General features: G+C 41.3%; 6 protein-coding genes, 1 long non-coding RNA gene and 1 pseudogene across 12 annotated transcripts in view; 2 read left to right on the top strand and 6 right to left on the bottom strand.

Moving 5' to 3' along the window:
- LOC135337431 (uncharacterized) overlaps positions 1 to 13,656 on the bottom strand; it is a 58,839-nt gene extending 45,183 nt beyond the window's left edge. For 2 of the 5 annotated variants that reach the window (XM_064533362.1, XM_064533364.1), the window contains exon 1: positions 13,539 to 13,654. In XM_064533362.1, coding sequence (XP_064389432.1) covers positions 13,539 to 13,561 — 23 coding nt within the window. In that variant the 5' untranslated portion in view covers positions 13,562 to 13,654. Of the gene's footprint in view, positions 1 to 13,538 lie in introns of all 5 variants that reach the window. The other 3 variants (XM_064533365.1, XM_064533367.1, XM_064533368.1) reach the window with 2 other exon arrangements.
- LOC135337462 (protein CNPPD1-like) lies at positions 2 to 27,866 on the top strand. Its single transcript, XM_064533402.1, has 6 exons — positions 2 to 119; positions 20,209 to 20,281; positions 20,473 to 20,528; positions 26,022 to 26,083; positions 26,210 to 26,318; positions 26,690 to 27,866. Exons 2-6 carry the CDS (start codon positions 20,245 to 20,247, stop codon positions 26,981 to 26,983), a joined length of 558 nt encoding a protein of 185 aa, XP_064389472.1. The 5' UTR covers positions 2 to 119; positions 20,209 to 20,244; the 3' UTR covers positions 26,984 to 27,866.
- LOC135337468 (uncharacterized) overlaps positions 113 to 27,971 on the top strand; it is an 85,331-nt gene continuing 57,472 nt past the window's right edge. The window contains exons 1-2 of one of the 2 annotated variants that reach the window (XR_010395133.1): positions 113 to 277; positions 326 to 395. This is a non-coding gene — a long non-coding RNA (uncharacterized LOC135337468). The remainder of the gene's footprint in view (positions 278 to 325; positions 396 to 27,971) is intronic. The other variant, XR_010395135.1, reaches the window with a different exon arrangement.
- Positions 3,488 to 27,971, bottom strand: part of LOC135337434 (uncharacterized) — a 48,819-nt gene continuing 24,335 nt past the window's right edge. Inside the window, exons 13-17 of the transcript XR_010395107.1 lie at positions 6,179 to 6,523; positions 5,681 to 5,876; positions 5,418 to 5,496; positions 5,054 to 5,280; positions 3,488 to 4,784 (exon numbers count right to left, since the gene is read on the bottom strand). The gene's annotated coding sequence lies outside the window, so the exon portion shown is untranslated. The remainder of the gene's footprint in view (positions 4,785 to 5,053; positions 5,281 to 5,417; positions 5,497 to 5,680; positions 5,877 to 6,178; positions 6,524 to 27,971) is intronic.
- Positions 7,594 to 10,637, bottom strand: LOC135337440 (uncharacterized). The gene is made up of 5 exons (XM_064533378.1): positions 8,886 to 10,637; positions 8,540 to 8,783; positions 8,412 to 8,486; positions 8,239 to 8,352; positions 7,594 to 8,164 (listed from the first exon to the last, which is right to left on the bottom strand). Exons 1-5 carry the CDS (start codon positions 10,635 to 10,637, stop codon positions 7,764 to 7,766), a joined length of 2,586 nt encoding a protein of 861 aa, XP_064389448.1. The 3' UTR covers positions 7,594 to 7,763.
- LOC135337447 (poly [ADP-ribose] polymerase tankyrase-2-like) lies at positions 10,554 to 13,349 on the bottom strand. The gene is made up of 7 exons (XM_064533387.1): positions 13,092 to 13,349; positions 12,694 to 12,795; positions 12,559 to 12,630; positions 12,105 to 12,176; positions 11,944 to 12,051; positions 11,312 to 11,515; positions 10,554 to 11,109 (listed from the first exon to the last, which is right to left on the bottom strand). Exons 1-7 carry the CDS (start codon positions 13,303 to 13,305, stop codon positions 10,697 to 10,699), a joined length of 1,185 nt encoding a protein of 394 aa, XP_064389457.1. The 5' UTR covers positions 13,306 to 13,349; the 3' UTR covers positions 10,554 to 10,696.
- LOC135337455 (uncharacterized) lies at positions 14,115 to 15,347 on the bottom strand. The gene is made up of 3 exons (XM_064533393.1): positions 15,252 to 15,347; positions 14,921 to 15,144; positions 14,115 to 14,640 (listed from the first exon to the last, which is right to left on the bottom strand). Exons 1-3 carry the CDS (start codon positions 15,322 to 15,324, stop codon positions 14,245 to 14,247), a joined length of 693 nt encoding a protein of 230 aa, XP_064389463.1. The 5' UTR covers positions 15,325 to 15,347; the 3' UTR covers positions 14,115 to 14,244.
- On the bottom strand, positions 15,506 to 18,605 carry LOC135337150 (DNA repair nuclease APEX1-like; annotated as a pseudogene).

The raw sequence follows: 27,971 nt of genomic DNA, 5'->3' as shown, positions 1-27,971 counted from the left end.
ATTCTTACTGCCATGGAGAGTGTTGTGATCAACTGGAACCTCCTGTGTCTTGTCTTGTCTTAGGAACAGTGCTGTTCACCAAGCTGCTCAGATTATGGAGTCCCAAGCTATCTAACAAAGTCAGTTTACTATAATTATACTGGTCTAGATGCTGGAATACAGTTTTAACACACGTATCTAGTTGGTGTATTGGTACGCCTCTGAGACTCCTGACTTGGTTAGCCTGAAGAGAGAAGTATCAGATATAAAGCAACAGTTGCAGCATGTTAATATGATGGTGAGATGAAACTTATGTATGGATACCACTATCGATTATATCTGACAGGACAATTTTACAGATCATGCCAGACTTCAGAGGAGAATCAATCAGAAGGACAGAGAGCTTCAGGTGAAAGGTCTGTGCTATTGTAACTATAGCTAGCTACCATTAACAAAACATTCCCTTAGAGAAGGATCAAGTCACGGTTGACGAAGCTGAGTGCCGTGTTGAGTGGAGGGAGTTCATTGTTAATAGTGAGAGCACATACATCCCTCTACCATTGCTAATTGTTGTCATGCCGTTTCGTAGTTGATAATACGTATTGGTGTCGTCATGCTGAATCGTCGGAGACCAGTTGCCATTTTCCCCACTGAACTGTTCCATCCAGTGTCTCCACTCCTGGCCTTCCCCACTGGACAACCAGGTGAGGTGTATATATCCATACCTCCAAGTGTGTGGTATCTTATTGAGTGTTTCTCTTTCTCTGCAGGTGGTATCGGCTGTCCTCTGTGGGCTGTAGCCTGCTCTCAGTTTAGATACTGTCATGCAATGTCTGAACGTTGTCTAGTTTTATTATTGTATATACTTTCATAATTATATTATAATTGTTTTTTGGTTTCAGTTGTTATTCTGGCGTACATGTTATAATTATTTTTATAATACAATCTATTCATGTACAATTATGTAACAGAAAAGTTGTTATTACTGAATAGTTGTTATTGTGATCTAACAATTCCACTGTACATTTGCATGAGAAAATTTGAATGTAATTGTATCTATGAAAATGGCTATAATTTTATTGTTCAGTATAGTCTTCTTCGTATGATCAAATCGATCATCCAGTAGGGGTGAATCTATGTAACATGCAATTTCTAGAGTATTTTGTGTACAATCCGACACACTGCATGTGTAATCACTGCATCAGTCCAGTGTATGATCTGTACAATAATATAGAAACAATATGTAGATCATTTTAATAAACTATAGGTTGTCATATCAACAGTGCACTAGCTGAGAGTGCAGTCTAGCTATATAGATACCAACAAGTGGAAATGTATATAATTATATGAACACGAGTGATAATTTGTGCAAAAAATTGAAAACACACAATTGCATTGTCAATCCTATAATTATGTACAACCTACTAGCTATGTACTCATTATGAAATACTTCTCTGGTGTGATTTCAGTTACATGCATGAGTCGGATAGCTACCGGCTCAGTTGCTTGTTAGAGGGGCGAGGAAAAGGGGAGGGGCACTGATATACATGTACTTACGTTGGGTCAATTGCTGACAGATTTTATCAGCTGTGTCTCCTTTCCCCAAACTCAGTGCAATATCCAGTAGAGCTCTATAAGTTGCTTGAAAAGGATCACGTTCTTTCCAGACTTGCAGGCACTTCATCATGGCTGCTTGATCTCCACGTGATTCTTTCACATCAGCTTGTTTAGCAATAGCTAGCCCCATTGCAGTTGAATACATTTCCACATCATCAAAATTTAAGGCCATTACGGGAGTATCAGAGTCCACTATTTCACGGTTGAGTTGCTCGTCAGTCAGATTGTATCGCTTCATTAGTTCTTGGAGAGCGACTTGATTAGCAGGTGATCCTGTAGAGGGACAAACATTAAATAACCATGCATAAATACATAACTAGCTACTTCAGGAAATAATTATACCTAATATTCTAGTACGGACTTGATTGTATTCACCAGCTGATGGAGTTTCTACTCTCTGGACTGGATCTGCTGAGTATTGGAGCCTTTCTGATGACAGGGACCCCTCATCTATATAGGAGTGATCAGTGAACAACAGTGTTTGTAGAATAGTTGGTAGAAACAATCAAACCTGATGATGGCGTCTTTACAATAGAGTTAGTGCCACTGCATCTTGGCTCTTCATTCCTTTCAGTAGAAAATTCGGCTAAAGTATAATGTGATGTAAAAAGATTGAACGTAAGTGCGGCATACATCTCAATGCTAACTGACTTGTCTCCTCTTTGTAGAGAGCTGTGTAGAGAGTGAGGAGCACTTTCCCAGCAGCTGCATCCTTCACCTCACACTGGTAGTGACCAAAGTCCTCCTCTCTCACACTCGGGAAGCTCAGAGTGTTGGGCCGATCATCAGTGGTCTTGATCTGACGTCTGGAGCCCTCTTTGGTCCAGTGGAAGAAAAAACCATCCTCAGCAAACTTTAGCACCTCTAGTTCAGCTTCCTCACCAACCTTCTTGGTCTGTAGCGAATTAATTGCATCATTAATACAATTAATGGTTACAAAAATACTTACCTTTCCAAGCCAGATCCGTTGTTCCGGTTTTAATTTAACGAGCTTTATAGAATCGTTACAAAGAAATCGAACTTTTGAACCATCGGAAATAGTACATAAATTAGTGACGTCTCGTTCGGCTTTGTGATTAGAACAGGGACACTGGAATGCGATTAATGGAACCAAATTCTCATACAAGGTTTTGAGGAAATACAGAACGACAGAGAGTGCATGAGCGCAAAGGTTGTGCAGAGAAGATTCTGGATCCTCACGGGAAACTCGAATTTCGTAGCTCTTTTCGTGCGAGAGCAGAGTCACCTTGTGAACACTATCTACATAGAAAGAGACGCAGTTTCTCTTGACACTGTCTTCCACCAACTTCCACGTCAATCCGAGGATTTTATGGGGGCCTTGGGTTACTAGTCGAGTGATGAGCCCACAGAAGACTCCTGTTGGTATGTAACCAAAGCTGAATGTGATGTGGAGTGGTTCTGGGTTGTTGGTGTCTGGTGGAGGTGGGTTTGCCAGCTCCTCTTGTGAAGCACACTCCAAAACAGCCGGCATTAAGTAGGTAGTGCGAACAACTTCCGCTGATGATTCATCCTTATGAGATATCGGGGACAGAAGTTTGACGTGCTCCAATAACTTAATGAGATGCTTTGTGGGAATGAGTTCAGACATTTCCACGTTTCTGCAACACATTTCAATGGATTTGATCGAGAACTGTCCCTTCTTAACCAACTCGGCTTGCTCGTAGTCGGTAACTGGACCTCCTGAGTGAAGTGTTCGCATAGAAAGAAGAATAAACTGGCTGATGCTATCAAAAATAGCTTGAAGGGTGCATATCACATGACCCTTGAGCCAATCGTCATCACCAGGTACGTTGGTGTAATGGAGGATCGTACCAACACAGTTGTGAAGATACCAGAGACACACTTTTACTTCTTCTTTCTGCATTTCTAGCATTTCTCCTAATTCAAAGCAATCTTCAATTGTAGCTATTTGAAATTGTTTTCGAAGAAGCAACCCAAAAATAAGCCATTTCGGTCGAAATGGAAGAGAAGCATTTTTGAAACGAGACAAAATTATTCGACTTAAGAAATTACAAACGGGGCCAATGTCAGACACTTCAGTTCCATTGAGGTTCTCTACTGAGAAGAAACAAGATTTTGAATCTGATTGTGTACAGGCTCCGTCTAGAGGTTCGCTGTGCTCAATATTCTGCTGTTCTGATCCTGAATAATTTCAGGGAATTTTTGGATAAATTTTTCAAGTGCCTCATTTTTCTCTCTGATTTGTCTCGCGGGGTCGGTCAGCTTGTCTTTGTGTGTGCCTATCAAGGCTGCTACCGGTTTAACTTGTTTAAAAGTTGTTATTCTTTCTTTAAAAGCATCACTAGCTCTGCCAACATTAATAAGAGGAGTGGGATCTCTTGAGATGCAATGGACACTGGCAATAGAGGTGAGGATTTGAGAGATTGTGGCTTCTGTAGTGTGAACAGAATTGAAGGGAATAATTTCCATACCATCTCGACTGAAAGGTATTTTGTACAGCTTGTCAAGTTCCTTACTGAGATCTAAGAACACTAGATAAATGGCCGGACCAGTGCTCAGGGCTGGTAGCATTTCCAAGAAGCCTGGCTGACCTCCGATGTCGTGAATGTTCAGTAAAATATCGCCAAGGAAATCGGCCATTTTGGAATAATCTGCATTTTTTATTAGCTGTTGTAATTCTGATTTTATTGGTAATAGTTTGCTTCTTGGATGACTCATTGTCGTACGCTGAGCAGCTGTGGCTTGGTGTAGTGGTGATCTGCTTTCTTTAGGAAACACTTTTGTGGTATTTTTAGATCGAGTTCTTTGCTTGCGTATTAATACAGGAGAATCGGTTGAGGTTGCGATGCTTCTCTTTTTGTTAGGAGTGGATTCAGACTTAGATTCACGTAAGTAGCCAAACAAGAGCTTTGTTTCTTCGTCCGGTTGGTCGGGAACGTCTGGTCCGAAGCCGAGGGGAATCACCCCCATACGAGGGGGCGGGGTGTCCTCCCGTGGAGTGGGCGGGGCGGCATGCAGAGGTGGAGGTTTTTCCGCTTCTTTTACTGCCAGATCGGCGATTGTCGCAACCACAGACATTTCGGTGAGATATTTGCTGCAAAGATAGTCGACGTTTCCAGCGGCTTCGTTCATTTTAGAGCGTGGTGTTTGTAGGCATTGTCTATTGACCATATTCGAGACCACCTCCACTGCTTCCTCTAGTTTACCTTGAGGGGTGTGTGTGTGGGTTTGTGTGGGGGTGGGTGGGTGTGTGTGTGAGTGTGTGTTGGGAAGTGACACACCAAATTAGCTATTACAGTAGGCTGTTAGACAACGCTGCTACACTCGACAATGCAATGGTACACGTAGTAAATTCTACCAAAATGGAATACTTCACGCAAGTAGATAAACATTTAAGTTGTGATTGTTTAAAGAAATGCTTCACTATTTCTCCATACACCATAATCTGCTGTCACGATGAGCCACCTGCCCTCACCTGCAATACTTCATGTGCCCCCAGGGTCTCCTCATCTGTATCAGGGATGAAGTATCCAATGCAATACGAGGCTGACAGGATTCTCCTCGCTCTCAGCAGAAATCGGAAAATATCATCGAGAAAGTTTTTCGCTTTTCCAGTTGTGAAAACACTGATTTTCTTTTGTGGAGTGAGGGGAGATTCTGCCCCAATCGCAGCGTCAGTAGATTGACCTTTGACCCGAACCACTATAAAGAAAAATATGTACACTGCAGTGTTATAATTATGTACAGTACGAAACTTCCAATGACTATATAATTATATTAATTACGGTTTTATATTTACTAAGCAGCTATTATAATACATGCACGCAATAAAATTTTACCTTTCTTGTCGAGAGCCAGTCCGAGTCTTTCCAGTTCTCTCATCTTACCAGTCGACTCTTGAAGCAACTTCATTTCAATCTGACAAGGAGTATAATTATGGCTCATGATCCAAAAAACTAGTACATGATGTACTGTTGGTTTGAACTTGGACCTTCCAAACTCAAGTTACAGAAAGTCAAAGTTAACTAGCAAAATCGAACACTAAACTTGCTTATAAAATTTGTTTATAAATTAGTAGAGGTTTTCACGCTCCACCACTTACATCCAGACTGTGTAGATGATTGTTGTATCTGTCATAATAATGCTGGAATCTCTTAGTGTGCGACTGAAGGTCCTCTGTAGCTTTCTTAACATAGGCAGCCTCCATGTCTCCTCTGGACCTCTCCACTGTCGTGTTGGCCTTCTCCTGAGCCCTGAACCGGTTAAACGGCTACGAAGGAGAGGGGGTCAATGGACAACTGCATGTCAAGAAGATAGTAAATATATTAGTGGTGGGGCTTAGAAAATCAGCTGCAGCTATAAAGGGAGGACGGGGGAGGAGGGATATCAATGGGCAACTGAGTAGATAGTATACATACACGTAGAAAATATTTTGCACATGCCTCCTTTTCTCAACAGGCCTGTGTAAGAGGCTATAGGTACCACAGTACACGTATAACTCTGATAGTAGACAATCATGTTGTATAAGAGCATTATTATTTATATGGCCACGCTTTTCTGAAGAGCGTTTTTGAATGTAAATTGGCAATGTACGACTTACGTAAAGTATCCCCCAGTCCTGTGATTGTGTAGACTCCAGGTTTCAAGACACACCCAGCAGAAATCATGGCGAGACTAGCGTTCCAGTTAAATCCAATTCTTATTTGAGTGTCCTCATTTCTATACTAAATCTCTCGCCATGTACTAATACACATCAAATAATAATTATAGCTACACAGCTAGTCCAACACCTTTGTGCCATAAGAATAATTAAACTTCTAAAAATGGACAACTATTTTCAACTATTTTCAACTAGCTATAAATACATGTCACATGCAATTTCTAGAGTATTTTGTACAATCCGACACACTGCATGTGTAATCACTGCATCAGTCCAGTGTACGATCTGTACAATAATATAGAAACAATAATTATATAGTTTATCAAAATGATCTACATATTATGTAGATCATTTTGATAAACTATAGGTTGTCATGTCAACAGTGTACTAGCTGAGAGTGCAGTCTAGCTATATAGACACCAACAAGTGGAAATGTATATAATTATGAACAGAGTGATAATTTGTGCAATAATTGAAAACACACAATTGCACTGTCAATCCTATAATTATCAAAACTAAAAAAACATTTGCAATGTGAACGTTGCTAGGATTGCCAGGAAAAGAAAAGCGCGAAAAAGCGAAGAAACAAGAAATTCGGCGAGTGCATAACTCCAATCCGTTACAACGTCATGAACATGTACTGTTTCAATAAGTTATTAATAATTATTATTTTTGTTTTGGTACTTTTCCTGGCCAATCCTTTCACATTGCAAGTAATAATTATAGTGATGTTAATTATGTACATTTTTTGCAGGCTATAGTTATATGTTTATGACTCCCTTACAGTGTTGAGCAAACACGCAAGTGTTGGATGTGTGGATGGGAGTATTCCAAGTTATATTCATGACCAGCAGATAAAGACCAATGACTGTGTGTTTATCCAATCTATATTTCGATTTTAAAATTCCTTATCAACAGTAGGCCACTCGACTGTACATGTTCATGACGTTGTAACGGATTGGAGTTATGCACTCGCCGAATTTCTTGTTTCTTCGCTTTTTCGTGCTTTTCTTTTCCTGGCAATCCTAGCAACGTTCACATTGCAAATGTTTTTTAGTGCATGCATCTAGGATAAATAGCTGAGCTGAAGAAAGGAGGTTTTGTGTTTATCGATGTCACAGCCACGCCCACCTCATAAGTTGCCATGTGCGTTGCTGTGGCAGTCATTTAAAGATGGCGGAATTGCGTAGGTAAGAAAAGTGGAGCCTGAGAGGTCATCTGCCTCTTGGAAGCGGACGCAATTCTGAGAAAAACGCCCATGGTCCGGGTTCTAGTCGACTAGAGGCTGTATCTAGAATCTTCTGAACATGTCTGTACAAGGAGGAAATGCTTTCCAAGAATATTACTTACTTACTTACATACTTACTTACTTAGTCAGTCAGACGAAACGCGGTGAAATATGATTGAAAACACACAATTGCACTGTCAATCCTATAATCATGTACAACCTACTAGCTATGTACTCATTATAAAATACTTCTCTGGTGTGAGTTCAGTTACATGCATGAGTTGCATAGCTACCGGCTCAGTTGCTTGTTAGAGGGGCGAGGAAAAGGGGAGGGGCACTGATATACATGTACTTACGTTGGGTCAATTGCTGACAGATTTTATCAGCTGTGTCTCCTTTCCCCAATCTCAGTATGATATCCAGTAGAGCTCTGTAACTTGCTTGAGAAGAATTGTGTTGTTTCCAGATTTTCAAACACTTTAACATGGCTGCTTGGGAACCTTCGCTATGGTATAACCTCTTCACATCGGCTTGTTCAGCAGAAGCTAGTCCCATGGCATTCGAATAAATTTCCACATCATCGAAATATATGGCCAGGTAGGAAAAATTAGGGTTACTTATTTCACGGTTGAGTTGCTCGTTAGTCAGATTGTATCGTCCCATTAGTTCTTGGAGAGCGACTCGATTAGCGGGTGGTCCTGTAGAGGGCATAAATCATTGATTGATGATGTGACAATATCATACACAGCTACATGTATATAAAGAAATATACCTTTTTGAGTACGGAATTGACTGTCACCACCAGCTGATGATGATATTGGAGTTTCTGCTCTCTGGACTGGAGCTGCTGAGTATTGGAGCCTTTCTGGTGACAGGGACCCCTCATCTATACGAGTGATCAGTGAACAACAGTGTTTGTAGAATAGTTTGTAGAAACAATCAAACCTGATGATGGTGTCTTTACAATAGATTTAGTGTCATTGCTTTTTGGCTCTTCATTCCTTTCAGTAGAGAATTCACCTGAAGCAGTTAAAATATTGAACGTAAGTGTGGCATACTCAATGCTAACTGACTTGACTCCTCTTTGTAGAGAGCTCTGTAGAGAGTGAGGAGCACTTTCTCAGCAGCTGCATCCTTCACCTCACACTGGTAGTGACCAAAGTCCTCCTCTCTCACACTCGGGAAGCTCAGAGTGTTGGGCTGATCATCAGTTGTCTTGATCTGACGTCTGGAGCCCTCTTTGGTCCAGTGGAAGGAGAAACCTTCCTCAGCAAACTTTAGCACCTCTAGTTCAGCTTTCTCACCAACCTTCTTGGTCTGTTGAAAATAAGGGATGCATGTGACTAACATGCGGCAAATAGTAAGACAGGCAAGTAGAATACATGCACATAATTCTACGTACGCTAACTGTACACACACCTTTCCAAGCCAAACTGTCTGCTCCTTCCTCAAGGTAACGGGATTACTGCCACACAGAAACTGAATCCATACATCTTCCGTCAGAATACACAAGGAATTTCTATCCCTGCTTGAGCTGTGACCAGGACATGGGCACTGGAACGCAACTTGTGGGACTAGCTGCTCGTACATGCTCGTGAGAGTGTAGAGAACTACCGAGAGAACATAGGTGCAAAGGTCGTGCAGGGAGAGACGGGCGTGATTTCGAGTAACTCGTATTTCGTAACTCCTTTCATGAGATATTAACGTTATCTTATTTGATTTCGCAATCAGAAAAGAGACGCAGTTTCTCTTGACACCATCTTCCACCAACTTCCACGTCAATCCGAGTATTCCATGGCGGCCTTGGGAAACTAGTCGAGTGATGAGCCCACAGAAGACTCCTGTTGGTACGTAACCAAAGCTGAATGTGATGTGGAGTGGTTCTGGGTTGTTGGTGTCTGGTGGAGGTGGGTTCGCCAGCTCCTCTCGTGAAGCACACTCCAAAACAGCCGGCATTAAGTAGGTAATGCGAACACCTTCCGCTGATGATTCATCCTTATGAGATATCGGGGACAGAAGTTTGACGTGCTCCAATAACTTAATGAGATGCTTTGCGGGAATAAGTTCAGAAATTTCCACGTTTCTGCAACACATCTCAATGGATTTGATCGAGAACTGTCCCTTCTTAACCAACTCGGCTTGCTCGTGGTTGGTAACTGGACCTCCTGAGTGAAGCGTTCGCATAGAAAGGAGAATAAACTGGCTGATGCTATCAAAGATAGCTTGAAGGGTACAGATCACATGACCCTTGAGCCAACCGTCATCACCAGGTACGTTGGTGTAATGGAGGATCGTACCAACACAGTTGTGAAGATACCAGAGACACACTTTTACTTCTTCTTTCTGCATTTCTAGCATTTCTCCTAATTCAAAGCAATCTTCAATTGTAGCTATATGAAATTGTTTTCGAAGAAGCAACCCAAAAATGAGCCATTTTGGTCGAATTGGAAGAGAAGCATTTTTGAAACGAGCCAAAATTGTTCGACTTAAGAAATTACGAACGGGGCCAATGTCAGACACTTCAGTTCCATTGAGGTTATCTACTGAAAAGAAACAAGATATTGAACCTGATTGTGTACGGGCTCCGTCTAGAGGTTCGCTGTGCTCAATATTCTGCTCTTCTGATCCTGGAGAAATAATAATTTCAGGGAATTTTTGGATAACTTTTTCAAGTGCCTCATTTTTCTCTCTGATTTGTCTCGCGGGGTCGGTCAGCTTGTCTTTGTGTGTGCCTATCAAGGCTGCTACCGGTTTAACTTGTTTAAAAGTTGTTACTCTTTCTTTAAGAGCATCACTAGCTCTGCCAACATTAATAAGAGGAGTGGGATCTCTTGAGATGCAATGGACACTGGCAATAGAGGTGAGGATTTGAGAGATTGTGGCTTCTGTAGTGTGAACAGAATTGAAGGGAATAATTTCCATGCCATCTCGACTGAAAGGTATTTTGTACAGCTTGTCAAGTTCCTTACTGAGATCTAAGAACACTAGATACATGGCCGGACCAGTGCTCAGGGCTGGTAGCATTTCCAAGAAGCCTGGCTGACCTCCGATGTCGTGAATGTTCAGTAAAATATCGCCAAGGAAATCGGCCATTTTGGAATAATCCGCATTTTTTATTAGCTGTTGTAATTCTGATTTTATTGGTAATAGTTTGCTTCTTGGATGACTCATTGTCGTACGCTGAGCAGCTGTGGCTTGGTGTAGTGGTGATCTGCTTTCTTTAGGAAACACTATTGTGGTATTTTAGATCGAGTTCTTTGCTTGCGTATTAATACAGGAGAATCGGTTGAGGTTGCGATGCTTATCTTTTTGTTAGGAGTGGTTTCAGACTTAGATTCACGTAAGTAGCCAAACAAGAGCTTTGTTTCTTCGTCAACATCTTTGGATGACAACCATTTTGCTGTGTTTTCATTAACGAAGGCAAGTATTTGTTTGCAGTTAGCAAGCAGTGTGCTTCTAAGCTTGGCTTTGTCTCCAGCAGAGTCAATGTTCTCAAACTCCCCCAGCAGTCGATTGAGTGTGGTCGTCTTGCCAACAGATGGCGGCCCAACAAGAAATAGCCTTGGGTAGCTAATATCGATAGTGTCTTCATCTGTCATTAGATTGTTGAGTATCTCGAGGTTTCTTTGTTGCTCAGTCATAACTATAATTATGGAGAAATTAGTAGAGATTAAGTTACTTTGATCATATGAAAAATAACAAACATTGAAATTTTAGCGAGAACCATTCGGCAAGTAATCAGTTAAGTGTGGAGATTACAAATCACGGTCGTGTGACTACTTTAAGCTAAACTGATGGACTGGAGATCATGTGATAAGCACTAAAAATAGTAATTTTAAGCTTACTTAGTCTGAGTCTTGTCCTGAGGTCGTCGGCCATAATCTCCAGTCCTCTCTGAGTAAGCAGCTGCTGAACATCCTCCAGAGTGGTTGTGCCAGCAACAATGGGATGACCAATGGTGACTTGTGCTCCCTCGAGAAGCTTCTGCAGAGCATCAGCCTCGTCTTGTGTGAGTGGAACAGCTGTTTGACTCCCAACACCATCTTTTCCTGCATGAATGTACAAGGAAGTAAATGTGACTGACTATAAATTATATATAGCTATGGTAAAGTATAGTTATAATTACTGTATGCATGGCGAAGCCTTTGCTGGCATGACATTTTTTACTTCATTGAGGAAAATGTACTCAGATAACAATTTACTAGGAATTCCTCGTGATAACAATTTCGGTTAAATATGTTTATAACGTCGTGCCTGGTTGCCATGAGTAACAGTTGTTGAGTCGTGTAAACATAACATTATGCACATCACTAATCTCTTTATAATGTATAGCTATGTCAATTATTTAGGATGCCGGTGAAATGTTTTTTCATGTGGCAGATTTTGATGTTAAAACTTCTTTGTCGAGCAAAAGCTAAGAAGCTTGAACTTGCACGTTGCACGTTGGCAGCTAGCTAGCTAAGTAGCTATAACTTGCCTGGTTGTCTAGATGATTCCAGTCGAGTCTTGAGGTAGTCAACAAGGTCCTTGTAATCTCTTTCTTTAGCGAAGTCAAGTGGTGTCCTGCCTTTATTATCAGTTGCATCTGCACATGTTAATGGTCAAGAGATTGTACACATTACATTTAAATAAACTCACTGATGTCAAAGTTAGCCTTCTCAACCAAGTACTGCACTACTGCAAGCGAACCGGAAAGTATCCATGTCGTACCTAAAGTTACAATATTGAACGGGAATGCAGTTGGTTATAATAATACATGCACTGTATTGTAAGGATCTTATAAATTTATATCGGTTACAAGGGGTGTAATAAAAGTGATACAGTCCCCTCCGTGTTCTATTATTTTATTACACATTGGTAAGGGTCGTTGCATAATATTATTATAGCATGATAATCCTCTTGTTTTATTGAAATATACAAGCAACTCGCCCTCGGAGCTTCACCCTTGTGCTTGTACCTGTATATTCCATAAAACACTCGGTCTCCCATGCTATATCTATTACATGCATATACTCTTATTATTTCTGGTTTGTTACAAACAAGTACTTTTAGGGCTATGTAGTTACTATAATCTCTAATTACTTCGACTCACCAAACATAGGTTTATATAGGAGGTAACTGCAGGCTGTATGAAGTACAGTCTGGTTGTTGTTGTTCCGTACATCTGAAAAAGTGTTCATAACAACAAATTTGTACACAAGGACAGACAAAATTATGATACACTCACTGATGTCACAGTGGGCCTCCTCCACCAAGTACTGCACCATATCTAGGTGACCAACATGGCATGCATAGTGGAGTGGAGTATCGTTGTTCTTGTCCCTGGTATCTATACACAAGTGAATGTTGGTGTCACTAATATTTAAATATTACAGGACTGGTGCATTTGTAAGGAACTAAATGTCCATCCCTAAGCCAGGCCCTCAAGTCCTCGAACGCATAGTTCGTGTACATAACCAACTCATTCAAAATTAAGAAGCCCAAGCCATGCATGTATTCCGTATTCGTTACAAATTAAACTGATATTAAAGTCCCATAAAAATATTTGCAATGTGAAAAATTGCTATATATAGGGTTGGCCGGGGGAGTTATGTAGCAACTGCTAGTGAATGGAAAACTACTCACCAGCGCTGCACTTGCAATCCCTGATCAAGTAAACCAACACCTCCTTATGACCATACATGGCTGCATAATGAACTGGAAATCTGCCCAAACGATCCCATCTCTCAGTGTCTGCTCCAGCCTCAACAAGTGCCTTCACTATCTCCAGGTGACTATTCACACAAGCATTGTGTAATGGATAGCACTCGGGGTCAGCCTCACGTTCCAGCAGAGACATCACTTTGCTGATAAACCTTTTATTAGCAGCATTTTCTAACCTCCTATTTAATTAGAGTGACAGTCGTTTATTGTAATGGCAATCATAGTACTTGGGGTGGTTAGGGTTGGCCCCACGTGCCAGTAGGGACTTCACTTTGCTTACATCACCATACCAAGCAGCATCCAATAACTCCAGGGCCTGTGGCCTATTTAAAAGCAATAAAAATGTTAGGCTGTAAGACCATCACTTACTCAGCAGACTGTTCCTGTCCCATATTATAGTTTCTGCTAGGAACTCAGAGATGTGTGTAGACTGCAGAGAATTGGTTCACTGATTATATTCACTAGCTGGTATTCTTGGAATGATATGAATACCCTCACCACAGACATGCCAGACACACCCTGTATTGTGTGTAAGGGGAATTCCATTACACATGTGACTGCATGCATGTTCATGAATAAATCATAGGGTACATGTACATGCATGCAGGGGGTATTATCAGACATCTAAAAATGCCTGTTCTCTAACTATAATATTATGGTAAAACAGGCTAGTGACGACTGACATGCAGTGCTTTGTTTGCAGATAGCTTTTAGTGTTCAAATGCTTCGGGTATATATTTGAGTGGGGGGGGGGGGGGGGGGGGTGAGATACCATTGCAATTAACGCTAATTGGCTAGTCTAGCATAATTATTATCAGTGATTATTCTGTCTTTAAAATATGAAACGGTCGGCGTGTTACAAACCATAGAAAGGGGGTGGATCTGCAGAGTTTGATCACAATGGCTGCTTCGGGGCAGAGGTGCCTTTTAATTAATCACAAAATATTAATGACGACTGTGCAAACAACATGAAAAATAACATGTTTATACATACACACACACAGCTAAATTGTTGAACAGAATACTTATAATTATTATGTACATGTAGTTCACAAGTACATTCACATAACGCTAATTAGTCTGCTGGGGCCCTAAGAAATTGAAACTCCTCTTCTGGTACTCGTAAAATATGCAATGTTCCATCGGGATTCAATAGACCAATCAAACGGAAGCGCCTCTCTCCATCCGGTTGGTCGGGAACGTCTGGTCCAAAGCCGAGGGGAATCACCCCCATACGAGGGGGCGGGCTGTCCTCCCGTGGAGTGGGCGGGGTGGCATGCGGAGGTGGAGGCTTTTCTGCTTCTTTTATTGCCAGATCAGCGATTGTCGCAACCACAGACATTTCGGTGAGATATTCACTGCAAAGGTAGTTGACGTTTCCAGCGGCTTCGTTCATTTTAGAGCATGGTGTTTGGAGGTATTGTCTATTGACCATCTCCGAGACAACCTCCACTGCTTCCTCTAGTTTGCCCTGAGGGATGGGGGTGTGTGTGTGTGTGAGTGTGTGCTAGTGGGTGTGTGTGTGTGTGTGAGTGTGAGTGGGTGTGTGTGTGGGTGTGGGTGTGCGTGTGTGTGTAGTAGTAGTAGGCTGTTAGACAACGCTGCTACACTCGACAATGCAATGGTACACGTAGTAAATTCTACCAAAATGGAATACTTCACGCAAGTAGATAAACATTTAAGTTGTGATCGTTTAAAAATACTTCACTATTTCCCATAATCTGCTGTCACGATGAGCCACCTGCCCTCACCTGCAATACTTCATGTGCCCCCAGGGCCTCCTCATCTGTATCAGGGATGAAGTATCCAATGCAATACGAGGCTGACAAGATTCTCCTCGCTCTCAGCAGAATTCGGAAAATATCGTCGAGAAAGTTTTTCGCTTCTCCAGTTGTGAAAACACTGATTTTCTTTTGTGGAGTGAGAGGAGAGTTCACCCCAATGGTGGCATCAGATTGACCTTTGACCCGAGCCACTATAAAGAAAAATATGTAGTGTTATATGTACAGTACGAACTTCCAAATTAAGGTCATATTTCAATATTACTAAGCAGCTATTATAATACATGCACAAACATCGTACCTTTCTTGTCGAGAGCCAGTCCGAGTCTTTCCAGTTCTCTCATCTTACCAGTCGACTCTTGAAGCAACTTCATTTTAATCTGACAAGGAGAAAAAAAATTGGCCTACATGATTTAAACACACCCATTTTGATAAAAAGACCTCCCTTAGAGCTACAGAACGCATCCTACATGAAATTGGACCTTCCAAAGTCAAGTTATGGGCACTCTAGCTAGCAAAATCAAAACTAAACTTGCTAGAATTGTCGAGAGATTTTCACGCTCCACCACTTACATCCAGACTGTGTAGATGATTGTTGTATCTGTCATAATAATGCTGGAATCTCTTAGTGTGCGACTGAAGGTCCTCCGTAGCTTTCTTAACATAGGCAGCCTCCATGTCTCCTCTGGACCCCTCCACCGTCGTGTTGGCCTTCTCCTGAGCCGTGAACCAATTGCAGTTACGAAGGAGAGGGGTCAATGGACAACTGAGTAGATAGTAAATACATTGTACATGTGAAAGCACTATGGTGATACATGTATGAGTAGTGGGGCTTAGAAAATCAGCTGCAGCTATAAAGGGAGGACGGGGAGGAGGGATATCAATGGGCAACTGAGTAGATAGTATACATACACGTAGAAAATATCTTGCACATGCCTCCTTTTCTCAACAGGCCTGTGTAAGAGGCTATAGGTACCACAGTACACGTATAACTCTGATAGTAGACAATCATGTTGTAAGAGCATTATATGGCCACGCTTTTCTGAATGTGTTAATTGGCAATGTACGACTTACGTAAAGTATCCCCCAGTTCTGTAATTGTGTAGACTCTAGGGATCAAGACACACCCAGCAGAAATCATGGCGACACTAGAGGCAACAAAAGATAAACTAGGTGCAGCCGTTTCCAGTCTAATAATTATGTTAAGCCCGTACCTGTTTACAAGTCATGTGATTGCATCCGTCGTTCTTCTGAATTGGAGCTCTATAAGGAAATATTGAAATCAGACAACAATGAAACGTATAATTATGTACAGTAACTCTAAATATTATTGTTCTATACTCTATTCCAACGTACCTGCAGTGTGGACAAGGCTTTGTGTTTCTTATGATCCAGCGAGCGTCTGCTTGTGCCTGTGAGGCTACCTTCTTTGCCTCGTCATCTAGTGTGTGTGGTGTGTGTGGGTGGTGGGGGTGGATAACTAAGACAGTGTGTGCATGTGTTGGGTATTAGTAGCAGGATCGTGGACATGATAACACAGATACACTCTATTGCTAGAGTAATGCGGGAGCACTCACCAGCCAGTGTTCTTGGCTCTGGCCTTGAACCGGTATGACTAGTAAGTGTACGCTCCAGAGAGGTCGGGATACAGGTGACGGAAGGTGTCCATGAAACCCTCCTCCAGTAGCTCTCTCCTCGGGCGTGAAACCAGCTGTCTTTGTGTTTGTCTTGGGGTTCTTTAAATCTACACGTAGATACATACATGCATGTACACAAAGTCAAGGCAAACTCTGAAGGTACCTATCTCTTTATGGGCCACATTGAGGTCCCCACAGAGAAGGACTGAGATCTAGTTTCTTCATGTACTCTCTGAGGTCCCTATCCCAGTCTTGCTTGTACTGTACGAGAGCCTCTTGAGGCCATCACCAGCATTGGGCACATCTATATACACAGGGCACAACATAACAGTGACAATAGGAATCTAAATAAAATCAGAACCAACTTACAAGATGTAAGGAAATAGAAGTGCTCATATTCAGCAGTGATGATCCTACCCTCACAATCAAACTTCTCAATTCCCAAACCATTGGTCACTGAAATTGGCTTCTCTTTGGAGTACAGCCTGCACAATACTTGTAACTAACCACACAACAGTTGGTGAATATGCCTCACCCCACACCGCTGTAGCCTCTTCTCTGCGGAGTGCCAGTAGACGTGGTAGCCAGGAATACCGAGCTGGTTCTGTGTGTGTGTGTGTGTGTGGGGGGGGTTGTGTGTGTGTGTGTGTGGGGGGGGTTGTGTGTGTGTGGGGGGGTGAGTGTGTGTGTGTGTGTGTGTGTGGGGGGGGGAGTGTGAGTGTGTGTGTGTGGGGGGGTGTGTGTGTGTGGGGGGGGTGAGTGTGTGTGTACAGTGGCTGTCCTACCATAGGAAGCTCTTTCTCAATACACTTGGTTTCTTGTACACAGAATATGTCTGGGTATTCTTGTGCAATGTACTCCAGACCACCATTCTGTACACAGTGTATAAAATGCGGTTGGTTAATAATTGTAATTATTGAGGACAGAGGAAACGATACCTTTATCCACGTTCTGATTCCATTCACATTCCATGAGCTGGTCCATGGTCTGAGTACATGTGATCAGTATCAGTTGATAACATAGTTGGAATATATACCTCCAGTCTTTAGTTTGTCCCAATTCGATACCATCCCATTGTTTTCCTTGCCCTTCCCTTTGCTCACAGCCTCTCTATCAGTAGCTTCTTTATTGTGCAATAACCTCTAGACTAAAGTGGTGCTCAGACGGACATTCCTAGTGCGGCTGATTTATGAGAAAACGAGCGAATACCTGAACAAGGTGGGAGCGAAGAGCAGACTACGTGGACACAATGTGTGAAGTGTGTGTGTCAGTAATGTACCTCCTCAATGGTGGAGCCAGAACCTCCTCCTACAGCAGCAGGAGTCTCCTGGTTATGTGGGTGTTGGTATGAGGTAAAATAGCACAGTACTCAGTAGCTATATAGGTAGATATATAAACAAATACATCTCTACAGCTAGCTAGCAACAGGCTATCAAAGTAAGTTCTACACTAGATTTCTATTAAAGTAGAACCTTTCTTTTTCTTTCTTTTGGCATAACTTGGACTGCAGATAGTGAGAGAGCTCTTGGAAACAGACGTAGACTAGACAGTGGCACAACAATCAATGGTGGCCACATTGCATAGGGAAAAACCCTACCTGTATAGTGCAGTGTAGAACTACTGTTAGGGAATATCCCTTCATTCTAACTGCCATGGAGAGTGTTGTGATCAACTGGAACCTCCTGTGTCTTGTCTTGTCTTAGGAACAGTGCTGCTCACCAAGCTGCTCAGATTTTGGAGTCCCAAGCTATCTAACAAAGTCAGTTTACTATAATTATACTGGTCTAGATGCTGGAATATAGTTTTAACACACGTATCTAGTTGGTGTATTGGTACTAGCTCTAGTCTTCATGTGTGTAGTCTACTGGACTGTTGATTGGAGGAGGGGCCCTTCATTACAATACTATGTTTGCAAGATGAATGTGTGTACCCCTACTCTAGTGTTCATGCTGAGTGTATCATGTTATTGGCATTGTCAGCACTAACTTGCTTAACAAGTATCTATTGACGCTGCACATTATTCTAAAATTTCTAGTCCCCTCATTGCTAAGAAACCTTCGCAGTTCAATTACAGTAGCTCTGGGAATTGTGAGGCCTTTACAACTTGTTTTCCTAGCTGGTATTTGATGAGCAATTGTCTTGTGATGATTAGCCAGTTAACGAGCGAATGTTTGTGTACATGCTGGTAATGTGTGTTTTAATTGATAGCCTAATTTAGTGGAAGGGATGTATTTATTTTGGTCAATTAGCAATCTCTAAACACACCATTAGATAGATCTCCCTTAGAGCTACATAATACATCTTTTCTTTCTGGAAGTGAACCTTCCAAACTTAAATTATGGACAGTTAGCTTAGCAAATCGGCCAACATTTGAAGACGATACACCTGTGCTGTGTCAGCAAATTTGGGCCCGATTAAAAGCCTCAAGTTAAACCCATAATTAGAGAGACCTCCTTAGAGCTACAGATTGCATTTTTTATTTCTGAAATCGGATCTTCCCGACTCAAGTTACGAGCAGTCAAAGTAAACATACATAGTACCTCTATAACGAACACCTTTGGGAACAATGTGTCGGCTCTTATACAGAGGTGACCTTTGTTGAGGGGTTGTTTTATACGTACACAAACTGTTCATTTGGGACCTGGCCTTGGTATCGCAGTTAGCCTCTCTTCATGAGTGGCCATTAAAGTGGGCTCCACTAGTAGGTAGGTACCGTGTTTGCATGAGTACAGTGTTTGCATGAGTACCGTGTTTGCATGAGTACAGTGTTTGGATGAGGTCATTGTTTGTTGAAGGCTGTGCTTCTAACACTTGCTAATATTTCCCCATGTCATGAGACACAGTACATTTTAGGAATGTTTGTAGTGACTATCACTCCACTGACTGACTGACGAGGTATGTTCAGTGTTAAATGAGCTGACACGTTCGTTACTGCTGCAAATTAACCAATTAATAATAAGGCTTCACTGTTGTAATGGTCTTGTGGAGCAACTTAAGTAAGTAAAGATGTAACGTGGGAAATGGATGTGGTTACTTATACACACGTTGTACACAATAGATGGGTACACACAATCACAGTCTTATGTGTGTATTTTTATCGGCATTCAATCACTTAAAATGAGCAGCTGGATGTGTGTGCCTGGAATATTCGAGGCACATCCCTGCACGCATTGCCCTGGGTAATGAATGACCAATGTTGTTTACCGTAGTGCTGATGATGCAACCTCCTACATGGTAGCGTACTAATTAGTGATGTCAATGTTTCTAGAGGGGGGGTACATTCCAATCTGTGTGTGGAGTCTGAAACAGTAGCGAGCCTAACCTTTGGTAACCTTAGCTATTGTCTTGGCAAGTGCTAATAAAAACAAAACTTGCTCAGTTATGTCTGTGTGTCTGTTACTAATCGCTGTGTGTGCTGTAAGGTTGATCATATTATCTAGGTAGACTGTTTGTGTCCTGTTTTAGTGTGTGTGTGTGTGTGCATGTGCGTGTGCGTGTGTGTGCGTGCGTGTCAACCCAGAGATATAAAAAATGCCGAAACCCGGGATCGAACCAGGGACCTTTAGATCTTCATTCTAACGTGTGTGTGTGTCACTAAATAAACATCTATTTTCCTCGCAGCTGGTGGCATCAAAGTTCCTCAACGATGAAGGAGAAATGGAAGCTCTCACTAACACGGATTTTTCCACCATCGGTTCGTTAATGTGTACATGACGAGATGAAGCGTCTGATGTTTACAATAATTATTGTTATTTTGTCTATTTTGTTAATTTTCACTCTCAATCACATCACAGCACTCTTGTACATAGCTAGCTTTAGCACACTCACTTTGATGTGTTGTAGTGGGTGTGGTTTATTCCCTTTGATGTATTCGCCCACACACAGGTTCCACCCCACGCAATCGACTGGATCACTTGGAAATCAGATTCTTGCAAGTAATTGTGAGTTAATGCTGATATTGATATAAGAGGGTGGCCTGCTAACACAGGTCCGAACACATGCTATGGATACCGTATAGCAGGTAATTTTCGGGGGACAAAATATTTGTGGTTGAGCAGTATTTAGTCATTTCGTGGATAATATTTTTGTGGTTGCTGCTTGCACTGCAGGTAAAGGTAGACAAGGTCGCTTCATTCGTGGGTAAAATATTTGTGGTCAGTGCTTCAACCACGAAAACCACAAATATTTTACCCCACGAAAATTACCTTCTATAGTACTTTGGGGCCCATTAACCTGGCTGTATTCCAGAGGGTGGCCTGCTAATACTGTAGCGTGGGCAGTTGTGTACTGATATGCTATTACCTCATCAAGGTGTGTGTTGTAAGGTGGTGGTCCATTGTCCAGACTGGCTAATTGCTGATCCTATTAGACTATTGTTGTTAGTCTGAGAATGCACTCTGCATGTTTGTCTTGTTTATATGATTTCAGCGGACTTTCAGTTTGTGTTGCAGTGAACCATGATTGTGTGTGTGTGTGTGTGTGTGGGTGTGTGGGTGGTGGTGTTGTGTGTGTGTGTGTGTGTGTGTGTGGTGTGAGTGGGTGGGTGTGTGTGTGGAGGGGGGTACAGTCAGCAATTAATTTTTAGGGAAGTACGATGTACATTATGTGTCATAGATTCTGTAAACTACAGGAATTGCCTAAACACGCAATTTATTAATTCTCCAATTAAAAAACAATTATTGTGAATTAAGTGTCATTTACTCAAGCGTAACTAGAGTGCGTATGATTATTTTATGCTGTAATGTACCTCACGTAAGGGTCTGTATCGTACCAACTGGGCGGGGTTTAACAACAGGGTTTTGGCGAATCTTTGCAACATCAACAAAAAGCGTTGAGGGCGCACTAATGTTATACTAGATATAGACACTTGTTGACAAGGGCAGAACAGATGGGTGGGGCTTGTTAAACACCAGGAAGGCTGGAGGAAGGGTGGGGCTCACTGCTTGGACATGGACAAGTTAGCAGCGTAGAGCTAGAAGCTTAGCACTGGCTACATGCTGTATACGGACAAGCTTTTCTTTTCAATAGTTTATGAGACTGTTAGCTAGTTATATCCAAGGTGAGATAGCTTAGGTAGCAGGCAGTTTTCATTCCAGTGGCTATTATAACAGTTATTGTCAACTACATTCAAATTAATTTGTTCGTCTTTGGCCTCGGAGGTGTACTGCCATAAAGTCTGATGGACAATAACTAGACTACACTCAAAAATGTTAGAGAATTGATTGATTTAATTATCCGTACGTGCTGTGAATGTTATTAATGAGTAATATACGTTCCTGTGTGTAGCCACTCTGGCGACAGGTGTGTGGTTTTGTAGTCGTCCAATCAAAATACTTCATTAAAACCCCATGATCTTAAGTACTGAAATATGATCGTTGAAATTATTCCTTTTCCCATCTCTTGTTTCTTTGTTGACTTCCATTTATAGTTGAGCAATTTGTATGGCGAATGTTTTCCCACATTTTCATATTTTGTTTTCGTTAATTGCGTTTAATTAGATATTCACGATAATCTCCGTGTCCATGTAGTCCATGTCCTAATTATGTTCTTGTTTCTATAGCAACTCGTTCAAAATACGATATATTTTACAGTGGGAATTTTTTCAGATGGTCCAGTCAATTACTCCATTTTAATACTAATTTTACATTACATAATAAACCGTCATAATCTTTTACCATTTCCACTCTTGAACGAAAAATTTGACGATTGGAGATATTTGGCCAAATTAAAGTTTTCCAGTGGACACAATGTCATTGCTGTAGTATAGACGCTTGAGACACCAAATTAAAAACCGCTAAGTCAGTTCAAATTTCAAAAGGCTCATTCACCAATTGTCCAATTATACAGTTCATTTCGATAATTGAAATTGGCCGATAGCAGCCTCGTTAAAGGTTATGGATAATGATGATATAGCATCATTATCCATAACCTTTAACGAGGCTGCTATCGGCCAATTTCACACACCATTACACACACACACACACTAGGTCCACTATTGAGGCCACTGATTTACGCTATTAGTACAACTACCCATGATATTTAAACTATAGATATAATTATATAACATGCATACATGCCATTGTGCGTAATTATCATAATTTGCTCTGCGTGTGTGCGTGTGTGTGGGGGGGGGGGAGGGCGAACATTTCTTAAATATTTTTGACATGTTTTTGAGTAGCCTATCTGATTCGTAAGGTCAATTACGGTGACCTTTTAGCTACCTACGCAAGTGGGCATCTTCTGGTATGTTTCACACACATTCTCAATAATCATGATAATAGTATAAGACCGTAGTACATGCTGAACGTCATTATCACTGCAGCTGGGAGCTAAATACCGTCCATTCTTGAATCAACATTACGTGTGGAGGTTGTCCCGATATTTACTTCCACATCCGTTCATTATTGTATGTATAGCTATAGTGATGATTCAATCATTCTGCATATTTCTGGTCATGACCTCTTAAGTACCTCTCGTAGTTTTAGGCCAACTGTAGTAATGTCATAGTGGTAGCTCCTTGGGTAGACCAACAGTGGCTGCATTATAGAGGGTGGCCTGCTAACACAGGTCCAACCACATGCTATGGAGAGACTTTGGGGCCCATTAACCTGGCTGTATTATAGAGGGTGGCCTGCTAACACAGGTCCAAACACATGATATGGAGAGACTTTGGGGCCCATTAACCTGGCTGTATTATAGAGGGTGGCCTGCTAACACAGGTCCAAACACATTCCATGGAGAGACTTGGGCCATTCCTGCTTATAGAACACCACAACAGACAGGCATCACTGATCTCCATACACGTACATACGTTGCAATGTTATTGGTATACTGAGAGCCATGTCTCTACTGCCATTGTTGGGAGAATGTGGCGATTGGATTTCAATTTTCTAGGAAGTTGTTGTTTGTGTTCAAACATGTATTATACTCCTTCCCAACTGTAACAAGAGGTCAAATTCTGCACATTCGTAGTTCACTAGGTTTGATCGCACTTAGCTCTCCCTATCTCCGACATGTATACTCATGTAGCAGAGTGGCGCAGTGGAAGCGTGCTGGGCCCATAACCCAGAGGTCGATGGATCGAAACCATTCTCTGCTATGTTTTTTTGCACATGCTAGGGTTCATGTATTTGCCCTCAAATATGGTGTGTCTCTGAAATTTAATAGCTCCTCCTTTAATTGGAATAGTACCGGTACAATACTGTCTATACACGGTCTTGTTAGAGCCTATTATTATAAGTAGGCCCAAATTTGATGAAATGTAATCTGGTTTTGTTGTCAATATCGGCTGTGTTGTGTTGTGTGATCATGTGTATAGTCGGTGCATGCTCAGATAGCCCCAGGCAATACACAGTTGGGTGGAGTGGGGGGCAGACTATACTGTAACACTAACCTGTCGTTGTTTGTCATTTAGAAGGTGTGTGTGTTGGTTGTTTCAGTGTAGTATTGTATATCGTGTTTCCATTGCGTGGTTCTCAAATTGCGACTTTTCGCATAAATCACAAGCGAAAGACTCGCAAAGAGTGAGCAAAGTGCATGCAATTTCCCATGCTTTACATGCAATTCATGACAATAGTTAGAAATGCAATCAATCAATGCTTGTACAGTGTAATCAATTAACCTCACGTTCGAAACCCGATATACGACATGTGTTGTCTCAGTGTAATAGCAGACATGTGCATGTGTGCACAGTGCATGCATGAAGCCATACTAGGACTATTATAGACTTACTATTTCGGCAAATTAATGCTGGACCCGCCGTATTAAAACCATCAAACTAAGCGTCTAATTTGTCCTCTTTTCTGACCTCATTTGATATATAGACTTCCCTCAGAACACTGCAAAATTTATTTCTTACTTCAGAACTTCCAAACTAGTACAATAATTATATAAAAGAAGTTCGCCATAACCGGATCTTAGTTCAGGTAAACTACATCTAAGTTAGGAGAGGGAGGCATGTCCGCCATTTAAACTTGTTGCCATAATAGATCCATTGTTTGTTTATTGCATGACCAAAAACTTCTATCAACTAACTATTGTTGCTTGTACGCAAGTCTTGTGATCTCCGTGTTTGTATCATCAGTACGTACATATTGAGGGTGGCCCATTCACTTGTAGTGTCGCCACGGTAATGCATGCTTTCACAACACTCCTGTATTTATTTTATTGTGGCATTCTTACCCATTAAGAAAAATTCTTTATTCAGTCATGGTTCATTCTCTATCTGAAGCTAAATACATGTACAGGACATGCGATACGTTTATACTGGAGCTTGTGTTGTTATGCTTCTGTGTGCGCATACGGTAGTGTGTGTGTGTGTGTGTGCGTGTCCTTGCAAGTTCAAGCTTCTTGGCTTTTGCTTGCTTTTTTAAGCTTTTATGTAGAAAATCAGTGCGTTGTGTGTGTGTGTGTAGACTGCTACATATACGGTTGCTCAAGGATCAATAAAATGTAACTATAAGAGCTTCTAGTCACGTTTTCTTTGATCATTATTACTATTTATGACTTGTTATTTCCGTGTTTTTGCCTTAAGCCGTGCGCATAACTTCATATTCCTCTCAATTCAAATATTCAAATCACATTTTTAATGTGTGAAATCCTTTCGTTATGTTGACGTTTGTTTGAAAACATGTTGCAAATTATTATACTGATTTCCACAGTGGGATTGTTGCCTAGTAACACGTACGTGTACGGCAGATGTGTAAAATAAACTACCCAATTATTAACATTTTGCTATATTCTTTCATTGAATTCTTTTCTTTGTGTGGTCTCTAATTCTTAATCTTTTGTCACTATAACTAGCGCTGTTACTTAGCGATAGCATGCGTGCATCTGGGAGAGAAATGTGAAACATTCGTTATTATGACATGATCATCTTTACAAATACTAATTCAATAAGTACATCAAATGAATTTCACATTAGAGTGTACAGAGAAAAAGAGATGATAAGCGGAGGGGGGGGGGGGGGGTGTAATCTTCCAGCTGCCATAACTTGAGTACCGTTGATCCAATTTCAAATGTGTTATGATTTTCTGAAAGCTAAGAAAGAGACCTTTCTAAATCCAAAATTTCATCGGAGCCATAATTTGTCATTTTTTGGCCTTGGACCATGGTACGGCCAAATTGGCGAATATTTTTATCTTTCAAATATGAATTTTGAGGACACCATTTGAAAGGTCTCTTTCCATAAAATCGTTGAAATTGGATCCACGGAATTCGAGTTATGGCAGCTGGAAGAGGGGGAGGGGCAGGGGGTAGTTGAACAGCCATAACTTTAGTATCAAATTCAAAAAATTTATGTTTTGATTTTCTAAAAGCATAGAAAGAGAATGATCTACATGTATATGGCTTGTCATAAGTTGCGCTTGTAGTTTGATGGACCAATGGGTATGCGAGCTTGTGTCATGTGATCTGCTGTTGTTTTAATCGTGCAGGATTGGAGGCTGTTCGTATCTATGGATGAGTATTACCAGTTTGTCAGAAGTGTGGAAGGGAGGTACGTGTGTGTGGGTGTGGGTGGTGTGTGTGGAGTGTGTGGGTGGTGTGTGAGAAGTGAAGTAGGTAACAATTATTCTGTATTAAATTTATTGCTACCATTGCTATTTGTCCCGCCCACTCACAGAGTTGCACTTAACGAGGCGTGTCAGAGGGGGTGGTTCTCGTACACTGACCTTTGCGCTGTGTGGGGGGCGTCAGATAACATGGCCACCACCTCCAAGACCACTGCTAAGGTATAGTAACGAAGCTAGTACATACCATAAAAAATAATGTGTTTCCATCGCAATGTTACATAACCATATTTTGGCCGTAATTACCGTATAACGGGATATTTCGAGGGTATAATTAATTTTATGTTCGTGGTTTTCACTGATTAAGCGTGCACCCGCGAATCTAATATTGCATGCTGCAACAAGGCTGCTATTCCGGTGAAAATTATATTAAATCTGCGAAGTTTTATACCCTCAAAAATACCCGTCCATACTTTGATTTATTCGACCATCATACTTGGTAAAGATCATCATACCTACAAAATAATTTTGACTTAGCTGTTAGCATTTTTGTTTGTGTGGTAAAGATCATCACAATAACTCCCACACTCCAGGTTGCCTGTGGAAGTGCTCTGCTCTATCTGATGTGTGTTGCTACCCTCTTTGCCTCCACCCCCACACCACCTGGCAACGACCTTTGTCCCCTGATGTCTCTCGGAAACGACCTCTCCAACGAACTCTCTACGAACGTGGCCATTTTTGACCCCCAAGCGACCCCACCTGTTTCGTTTAACAACCACTCAAAGCTACCACCTGATCTGTCAAATTTGAAGCCATTACTGAAAACTTTTTCGAGTTCCGATCCAAAGAAAAATCTTCCTGAAAATTCCTCACTAATCTATAACTAAGAACGATTTTGGACACCCCATTTTTGACAAATATCCAAAAATTCAAACTGAAGAAATTTCTCGCAAATCAGAGATCTTGAATATTACATCAAACGAACCAAGCAACGTGCCTAGCAACGTGCTTAGCAACGGATATTTGGACCCTGGACTGTTTTTGTTATTCAATCTAACAGCTGTTCTTACATTGCCTGAACTTTTGACCCCTGACAACCACTCAAAGGCTATTTCGTCTCCCGGACAATTTAACCCTCTAGTCTCTTTATTAATTCATCCTGACGAGCAGCAGGCTCGGAATAATCAGTTTAACCCTCGTATCGATGCAGCTACCAAAGACGTCATTTTGAATGCTACAAGAGTTAACGCTAAAATTAATAGACAAGATAATTGGAATTTGACCTCCGACCATGGATATTTTAACCCCGCTATCCCTCAATATCCTCGTGTAGAGCAACCGGATCGTGAAATACAAACTAACTACATTGGACCTAAGGAGCACTTTCGTCATAACGACCCAAATATCGATATTTCCGGGCAACCATCGCAGAATTGGAAAGAATATCAATCCCCTGTGGTTGTCATAGAAACCATTCCCATGGTTACAGCATCGGAACTGTGGGACTACAACATTCCGTTGAGAGTGGAAAAGAACAATTTCACACTGAAACATGTTTTAGGCATGCTAGCACACAGTGTGTTGGCATGGTAACCGTCTGTAGAGACTGGACTTTGTAGGCTGTAGAGTTAGTTAGCATGATAATTATTGTAGTTTATTTTCGCCAATTTTGCTCAGAAACAGAGATACCTTATATAGCATTATAGCTGCTGTTGTTGGCACCTTTTTAAATTTGGTGGCATGACTTGAGGTTTATTGAATACTTGAGACTCTAAATAATTGCAGTACATGTACTAGTATTCTTTTTCCTGGCAAATTTATGTTACAGTGAAGTGTTGCTATTAGATAATTAATTGGTAATGGTGGCGGAGGAAC

Source organism: Halichondria panicea, chromosome 6 (assembly GCF_963675165.1).
Source record: "Halichondria panicea chromosome 6, odHalPani1.1, whole genome shotgun sequence".
In the NCBI taxonomy this organism is placed as follows: domain Eukaryota; kingdom Metazoa; phylum Porifera; class Demospongiae; order Suberitida; family Halichondriidae; genus Halichondria; species Halichondria panicea.
This window is presented reverse-complemented; position numbering and strand designations above follow the sequence as displayed.